Source organism: Bison bison, unplaced genomic scaffold (assembly GCF_000754665.1).
Source record: "Bison bison bison isolate TAMUID 2011002044 unplaced genomic scaffold, Bison_UMD1.0 scf7180017854163, whole genome shotgun sequence".
Lineage (NCBI taxonomy): Eukaryota > Metazoa > Chordata > Mammalia > Artiodactyla > Bovidae > Bison > Bison bison.
The window spans coordinates 18,650-27,610 of record NW_011484736.1 but is presented as its reverse complement, the minus strand read 5'-3'; the positions used below and the strand labels follow the sequence as shown (position 1 = coordinate 27,610).

Genomic DNA, 8,961 nt, shown 5'->3' with positions numbered 1-8,961 from the left:
ATGAATGGTTTCTTTTGTTAACAAATCCTTGGAACCTAAAACAAAAGTAAAACTTTCAGCAAAACATAAATTGGCACTATAAGCAAGATTTGTGAAATGAAAGGAAAAAGAAAGAGGTTAAGACTATTCAACTTTTTTTTCCTTGATGGGAAAGTTTGCCTTACTGCTCATGAGTTACTGAATGGGGCATATCCACTGGACTATGTCAGAATTGGGACCCCAAATTAAAGTGGGCCAAACCTTTAGAAGTTATTGAATGTTTACCACTTGTGCCAACTGAGGAAGAATCAGAATGTACCACCATGCTGTGTTGGAGAGATTGGATTCTCCTCTCTGCGTGAAGGGTACATGAAGCCAAATTAAAATTGATTGAAAAGTTAAAATTGGAGACAGAATTATGCAATCTGCAAGGATGACATTCTACATTACAATGTCAAAATTAGATTTTAACTGACCAGGTCTCTGCTTTCCAGTCGGTAGCTGAAAAAGCCACAGTAAAGATTGCACAAGCTAAATATCGAAAGTCACATGGCTAGGTTAACAAAAAGAAAGCAATAGGTAAGGAAGGATAGACTTGGACCCTGAAGTTTGGGATGAGAGATTAATCCCTAGAAAATTCAGGAATCTGCTCAAATTGTAAAGTTTTTGACAATACAATGTGTTAAAGGACATAGAGAGATTTTATCTAAGGCCAAACAAAAGAAAATGGAATTGAAAACTCTCCAGACAAAAAGGGAGGCTCAAAAAATGTATAGGGCCATTTAGTTTCTGGTGACAGTATTTTCCACAAATGGGCCAGATGGTAAGTCCATTTTACAAAGTAACTTGATGTGAAGAAACTTTTAAGGAAAGAAAATCTAAATGAGATAAGAGCTTTTAGATAAAGTCTATTAAGAATAACCATACTTGAGAAATGCCTACCTAAAATAGTTTCTCTAGATTTTTGGTCACTTGAATTTCTAGGGTAGTGCTAAATTAAGTTAAATGATGGAAGTTTATTAAATAACTAGGCCATTTCCAAATAAAATAAGAAGCTTTAACATTACTAACTAAACACTGGCTTCCTTTTATAGAGAAACAAAACACTCCATTCTGAAGGAGATTAGCCCTGGGATTTCTTTGGAAGGAATGATTCGAAAGCTGAAACACAAGTACTTTGGCCACCTCATGTGGAGTTAACTCATTGGAAAAGACTGATGCTGGGAGGGCTTGGGGGCAGGAGGAGAAGGGGACGACAGAGGATGAGATGCCTGGATGGCATCGCTGACTCGATGGATGTGAGTCTGAGTGAACTCTGGGAGTTGGTGATGGACAGGGAGGCCTGGTGTGCTGCGATTCATGGGGTCACAAAGAGTCGGACACGACTGAGCGGATGAACTGAACTGAACTGAATGTATATGCTTGGTGCCATTCTAAGGTATTCTCTATAAGAAAGCAAATATTTTTATAAATTATCACTGGTATTTATGTTTGCCAATCTACAGAATGCTAATATAAAGGATAGTTCATGGCTTAAGGAAAGTATGTTTTTAGTAGAGAAGGTATGAGGAATGGAATTGAATGTTGTTAAGGGTGAAGAAAGTAGATTTGATTTCAGAAATAGGTGTCTATTTCTGAATGGGAAAATAAAGTGATAAATACAGGAAAAAAAAAACATTTTTGTGGAAAGTGGACCCTAAGAAAAGAATTTTATGCATGGTACACGTTTTCTTGGGATGTTGAACTGCCTTTGATGACAGATTTTACGTTTCTTTGCCTCTTAAGTGATTTAATCTGTATTTGCCTTTGAAATCTTTTATTATCTCTTTGGCTGACTGAATAACTGTTGTTTCATAGTAACCTATAATTTTATCTGACGGAGTATTCTAAACTCTTTTTTTTTTTTTTTTTGACAGAGCCTCCTAAAATCAAATTCTAATGAAGCTCTTTTGACTTCTAGCTAACTTTGTAGTGTTTCAGAGGGTCCCTGAAGCATCCCAAAGAAAAATACTGGACTAATTAGGTTATTTGGTATGTTAAAGGTACATGGGAAGTTCTGTAAGATAATTTATGTTGTATATCAGACTGGAATTTGTTTTTTTTCTCTTGGTTAAGAGAGCAAAGTTTTGTTGGGATGTACATTTTGATAACAGACTATGTGAATTTCTTTGCCTTTATACTTGTTTTTAAAAAGCCTTTGCTACTTTGGTAAAGTAAATAAATATTATTTCACAATGATCTATGAAGATTGTACAGATAGGTAAAAGTCATTCTGCTTGTACAGAAAAATTAACCCCTGATTATCAAACTTTCACTATCCTGATATTCTTAGGACATGGCAACAGTCTACTCCTAAATCAAGGATTTAAAGATGGATAAACAATAGTTGAAAATCAAAAAGGCAGGGCTATGGGAAATCCAAGAAGGCTGCTTGGCTTTTTCCTGTGCACTCAGTTGCTTCAGTCATGTCTGACTCTTTGTGACCCCCATGGACTGTAGCTCGACAGGCTCTTCTGTCCATGGGGATTCTCCAGGCAAGAATACTGGAGTGGATTGCTATGCCCTCCTCCAGGGGACCTTCCCAACTCAGGGATCGAAACTGAGTCTCTTATGTTTCCTTCATTGGCAGGTGGATTCTTTACCACTAATGCCACCTGGGAAACCCTTGCTCCCTCACAAAAGTCATTTTTTATTTGATAGGATAAAGCTTTCCCTGGCTTCAGGGTTAATGCCATCACATACACAGAAAAAAAAGTAAATACAAATTATGTTTCACTGAATAGTACATTCTAGTTTTGTTAATTGAAATGTATGTTAACTAAGACTTGCTTCCCAGGTTTACTTCTTTGCTGTCATGTTTTATTGCTAAAATTTTGATTGAGTTATTTTAAGGTTTATCTCAGTAATCTATCTTTGAATAGAGATCAAATACCCTCTGAGCTACAGCCAGGAGACATAAAATTAAATGTATCTATCTATATGCTAATTGGAGCTTATGGCAAAAACAAGACAAAAGAGTGCTCTTGGATTTCTGGAGTAGGAAATTTCCAGAAGTCATAAAGAATTATATTAATAGTGGCCATTTTGATGAATTATAAGTAGCATATCAGGTTCTAAAACAATAAAATTTAACTGAATGCCATATATATACATATATATATTATTGGTCAGAAAACAATGAATTGGCCACTTGGCTACCCCTATGGGTTAAGAATAACTGGAAAATTCACTCCAAAGAACTATGGGGAAAGGAATTATGGTCTGACATTTGGGAGATTTTTCATGTGGACGCTTATGGTGAAATTGTTAGGTGTCATTTCCAGGACTCTGAAGAGTTCCAGCATCACAGGCCTTTATGTTTCAACAGTGGAATGGAATTTAGTGAGAGGCAAAGTGATAAATAAGGAGTGATTTATTAGAATGGGATGCTTGTAAGGTTAACAAATAGGCAGGCAAAAGTTGCACTGCCCCCAGCACTCAGTGGGTTATATTTTTATAATCAAAGAAAGAGAGGGGAGGGGAAGAAGATCTCCTTTGTCTTTCTTGAGTAGATGTCATATTTCTATCTCCCTCTCCCAAATAAGGCAGAGAAGTTTACTTATCCCTATATGGTCAGGTCAGGACTGTCACAGCACTTTCAAAAAATATTTTCAGGTCTCAGTACAATGAGGGTCTTTCATTCTGAAAAGTCACCTTTCCATAAATGATTGTTTTTTGTGTGCACAGAGCATGCTTGGGGGGTAATTACTTGATGACACCACTGGGCAAGTTTTAGGCTTTATTCTCTACTATTGTTTTTTTTGGGGGGGAGGGGGTGGTGGTGGTGGTGGTGGTATTGTGCAAAGAACATGTCGTTGGGGCCAAAAAGTATGTTTTAGGAGTTATTAACTCACTGAACTCACAGGGAAGGATGTGGATCTCATGACACCATTGTTTTGTTTTTTAGGGGCATGTCTTGTGCTTCTGTCACATGTATTTCTGCTAAGCAAGGTAGCTTGGTTTTAGTGTTAAGCAAGCCAGTCTGACTTTACTGGTGAGTGACGTGTTTTGCTTTATAAGTCAATCAAGCTCATCTTATTTTGTAGAACAGCTTTTTTCATTGAGTCATTTCATTGTTTAGGAGGGATATAACATTGCTATCATTTTAAAGCTTTTTGAATACATATTGTTAGAGCCTCAGTGTGAACTACATTTTTAAGACCTGGCATAAAGATGTTTACTAAATGATCATACCACTGAAACACAGACAAGATCCATCTAGCTTGCTTCATAGGGTGGTTGGCTGGAGAGTGGCTTCTCAAGAATTAATAAAATATTCATATTCGTATTGAAAAGCAGAGGCAATACTTTGTCAACAAAGGTCTGTCTAGTCAAGGCTATGGTTTTTCCAGTGGTCATGTATGGATGTGAGAGTTGAACTGTGAAGAAAGCTGAGTCGAAGAATTGATGCTTTTGAACTGTGGTGTTGGAGAAGACTCTTGAGAGTCCCTTGGACTGCAAGGAGATCCAACCAGTCCATTCTAGAGGAGATCAGTCCTGGGTGTTCTTTGGAAGGAATGATGCTAAGACTGAAACTCCAAACCTTGGGCACCTCGTGCGAAGAGTTGACTCACTGGAAAAGACTGTGATGCTGGGAGGGATTGGGGGCAGGAGGAGAAGGGGATGAGAGAGGATGAGATGGCTGGATGGCATCACCAACTTGACGGATGTGAGTTTGAATGAATTCCAGGAGTTGGTGATGGACAGGGAGGCCTGGTGTGCTGCAATTGATGGAGTCACAAAGAGTCGGACACGACTGAGTGACTGAACTGAACTGAAGTCGTATTCAATATATTGATTCTTTCAATCCAAGAATATGGTAATTTGTTCATCTGTATCATCTTTGATTTCTTTCATTAGTATTTTATTAGTTTCTCTACTTGAAGAGATTCATCCATCTAAGCCATTTTTCCATCTCTTTTCTATTTGTTTGTTTGTTTCAGCATAAGATCAAATTTGGGGGAATCTTCCAAGGCAAAATGAACCCTGGATTAGCATATTAGTGAGGATGAGATTTACTTACATGAACATCTATGAAGGATACAGTTTTCACTTTGCATTGGCACTACAAGGACATACAGTAACCTATTCTTAATCTTTGTCAATTACAAAATCACCCAAAAATGATCCCAGCACATTCTAAGCTTTTGATTGCAAAACAAAATAAACACTAGGTGAATAAAAATTTATTTGTCATATTTTAGTGCCTTACACATAAGAAGGAAGTTAAAATTAAGTAGGTAAATGGACGGACAGTCCTTAGTGAGTGTGGTCTTTTAAAATAAACATTCTGTTGTATCAGGATCCTGTATCTATTAAAGCTTCTCAAATAACCAAAAGATAATTAATAGAAAAAATATTACCAGTCTACTAGATGAAAACTTTTACAATAGGAAAATTGACCAAGGGAGCTGATTTAACTAACAAAAGGTCTTGATTTATTCATGTTTTGTTTCATAAGTCATTTTATTAGGCAATAAATGGAAGTTACTAAAGGATTGTAGCAATATCTATCTTAATAATAATAGAAGTCAAATCTAATCAATCAGTAAATAGTTAGTGATTTCCAGACACACAATGAACTCTACATGAATAAAATTATGATAACAGTTTAAATTTAGAGATTAGAGAACACAGACATTTATAAAAGATAACAAAGAATACTGAACCCCAAACCCAATTGAATTATCCTTACAAAAGTTTTCTAAATGGAGGTGCTACATAGACTATAGTCATCAGAAAATATTTAATTTGTATTGAACATTTGACTTAAATCAACAAGGACATGAAAATTATTCCTCGCATTTTCTATTCAAAAGTTTGTCAGAAATACAGACACAAAAGGCACGTGAAAATATGTAACATAAAAATATCCATTCAGGACTTTCAAAGGGATGTTTGGACTGACTGGAATTGGATTTATAATGCTACCAGAAGAAAACGCTCTCTGAGAGATGTCTGTCAGTTAATCCAGACAAGTGAGTTGGCTGTTGCTGAGGTACTGGCTGTGTTCAGCTACAGTTCTTAAGTGTTGGTGTCAAAAGAATTATTTTGCCTTATATAATTCAGGATTGTGAAAATGATAGTGAATATTTTTCAGAACCAACAATATATTTTCTAGAATTACTGTGTGCCAGTAGCCACAGTACCAAGAAAGTTTGTACCCAGCTCCTTCTAGTACTTCTTGGACACATCCCCTGCTCTGACTTTCTGGGAGTATGTACATCTCCCCTGTATTCTCCTTAGAGCTGTAGCCACATCTTTATTTCTCAAGCTGTAGATGAGTGGGTTGAGCATTGGAGTGAGTATGGTGTAGAAGGCAGATACAACTTTGTCTTTCTCTGGTGTGTGATATGATTGGGGCAGCACATTGGTGTAGAAGGCTGCCCCATAGAAAATGATCACCACCACAATATGGGATGAACAGGTAGCAAAGGCTTTGTGCTGGCCCTCAGCAGAGTTCATCCGATGCACTGTGAGCAGGATGCGTGTGTAGGAAACAGAGATGATGGATATAGGGATGAGCAGCATCAGCACACAGCAGGCATACATCAGGGTCTGGTAGAGTGATGTGTCAATACAAGACAGCTTCAGTACTGCTGGGATCTCACAGAAAAAGTGATTGATCTCTCGGGACCCACAGTAAGGGAAGCTCATGGTAAAGGGAGTCAGCATGAACCCATCCAAGGAGCCACCAACCCAGGAACCCACTACCATAAACAAGCAAATCCTGCGGTTCATGAGGAGAGGATATCGAAGAGGGTTGCACACAGCCACATACCTGTCATAGGCCATAAGGCCCAGCAAGAAGAATTCCCCTCCAATCAGGGTCAGGTAGAGGAAGATCTGAAGTGCACAGCCCAGGAAGGAGATGGTCTTTTCCTTGGACAAGAGATCTTGCAACATCTTGGGGACAGTGATGCAGATGTAAACAGTGTCCATGATGGACAGTTGGCTAAGCAGGAAGTACATGGGCGTGTGGAGGTGGGAGTCTGTGTGAATGAGCAGAATCATGACCACGTTGGCTATTACAGCCACCAGAAAGATGGAGAAGACCACTGCAAAGATAAACCCAGGGAATGTGGAATGTGTGATGAGGCCCAAGAGGATGAAGTCAGTGGAATTTTGAAGAACCATCTCCATGTTTACATCACATAATAGCTCCTAGAACTGCAAAGACAGGAAGTTGTTAGGTTAATTAATAATCCAAAATTTAGGGAGGGCCTACCATGGATAGTATGTCAGAAGCAGAGTGAGATAAAGGAAAGAACATCAGTTCAGAATCATATTGAATCTGTCTTGGCATTTCCAACCAGTCCATTCTGAAGGAGATTAGCCCTGGGATTTCTTTGGAAGGAATGATGCTAAAGCTGAAACCAGTGGTTTGGCCACCTCATGCAAAGAGTTGACTCACTGGAAAAGACTCTGATGCTGGGAGAGATTGGGGGCAGGAGGAGAAGGGGACGGCAGAGGATGAGATGGCTGGATGGCATCACTGACTCAATGGACGTGAGTCTAAGTGAACTCTGGGGGTTGGTGATGGACAGGGAGGCCTGGAGTGCTGCGATTCATGGGGTTGCAAAGAGTTGGACATGACTGAGCAACTGAACTGACTGAACTGACTGACCATTGGACAGAAAAATTAATCTATAAACTAACTCAGTTTCATCACTTGTGAAAAGTTATCATAGGTCTATATCTCTGTAGGCTGATATAAGATATAAATGTAATAATTTATACAGTATCATTTTCAAATTTTTCTTTATTTTTATTTTGAACTATCTTCTGTATATATTTTATAATCTTATTTTAGAATAAAAATTTCTCCAGTTTGATAACTGTGCCTTACCCTTCATATTGCCTTGCAATCAATATGTATGGGTAGATTAAATTTAAATTTCACTCTGCCATTTAATATTGCATTGTTAACATCATGGACATCCATTTGTGATTTCATAAACTTATAAAAAATAAGCATGAAGCCAATAAATTTAGATAATTTGGCTGCTGTTATAATTAAGCTGCTTTGTGAATGGTTGGAACATCAGGAATTAACAAGGCAATACTACAAACTTTAATTAATGGTCAATATCTGTGGCCTATGGTTAGATGTTTTTCTGCCAAGGAAGTTCATATTTTAGGCACAGGTCATTTTAAGTATTTGGATCCATTTTTTTCTCACAGAATAATTTAGGGTGATAAATCTCAAATGAGTATCACCTTAAATGTATTCTACAAGCAAGGCTTTGGGTTCTTCATCACTGTGATCTTTCTGATTGACACCACTGAGTGGACTGAGATTTTATGACTTAGAATGGCCTCATATCATTTCATAGTGACCTAAGCAACTTTTTAATTATTGTTCAGCCAAACATTAACAGTTTTTCTGACATTCTGAAATTATGAAAATTTTATATTGTCATAGGAATCCATTACTACTTGATTTGTTTTTCATTTTTAATTCCTTAACAATTATATTTCTACGTTGTTATCTATCCTCTATGTTTATAAGTAAAGGCAACTCTAGATGGAAATGAGATTCCTGAATTTAGAGGGAAAAAACTCAGTTGAACTAGATGGAATGAACTCTTGCATCTTTTATTCTTGAGAGATGTAAAAGTGCACTTCTTAGACATATTCAGGAACATGGAGGAATGAGTTTATTATTACCATTGTTTTATAGTGTACATTTCTGCAGTGTACATCTCTTCATTTTAGTGACAGAATTACTGAAGAAGTATATTTCAATAAAATATATTAGTTACTAATACTTTATCTGGATTTTTAAATAAATATATAGTCTTTGAGGTATTAAGAATGAATTAATCTTTATGCTGAAGCAGAACTATTAGGAACAATACTGGGACTTTTTCTGAGTGTTTATTAAAGATGTAATTACATTATAGACTAGGTAAATGAGCAAAATTCCAGAGGAAGAAAGTA

General features: G+C 37.2%; 1 protein-coding gene across 1 annotated transcript; it reads right to left on the bottom strand.

Moving 5' to 3' along the window:
• Nucleotides 1–6,192: 6,192 nt before the first annotated feature.
• LOC105000174 (olfactory receptor 2T2) lies at nucleotides 6,193–7,161 on the bottom strand. The gene has a single exon (XM_010855880.1). It carries the CDS (start codon nucleotides 7,159–7,161, stop codon nucleotides 6,193–6,195), a length of 969 nt encoding a protein of 322 aa, XP_010854182.1.
• Nucleotides 7,162–8,961: the final 1,800 nt, after the last annotated feature.

Bases quoted from the DNA above. Each gene is read 5' to 3' on its own strand.
- LOC105000174 (XM_010855880.1), bottom strand. From the start codon at position 7,161: ATGGAGATGGTTCTTCAAAATTCCACTGACTTCATCCTCTTGGGCCTC.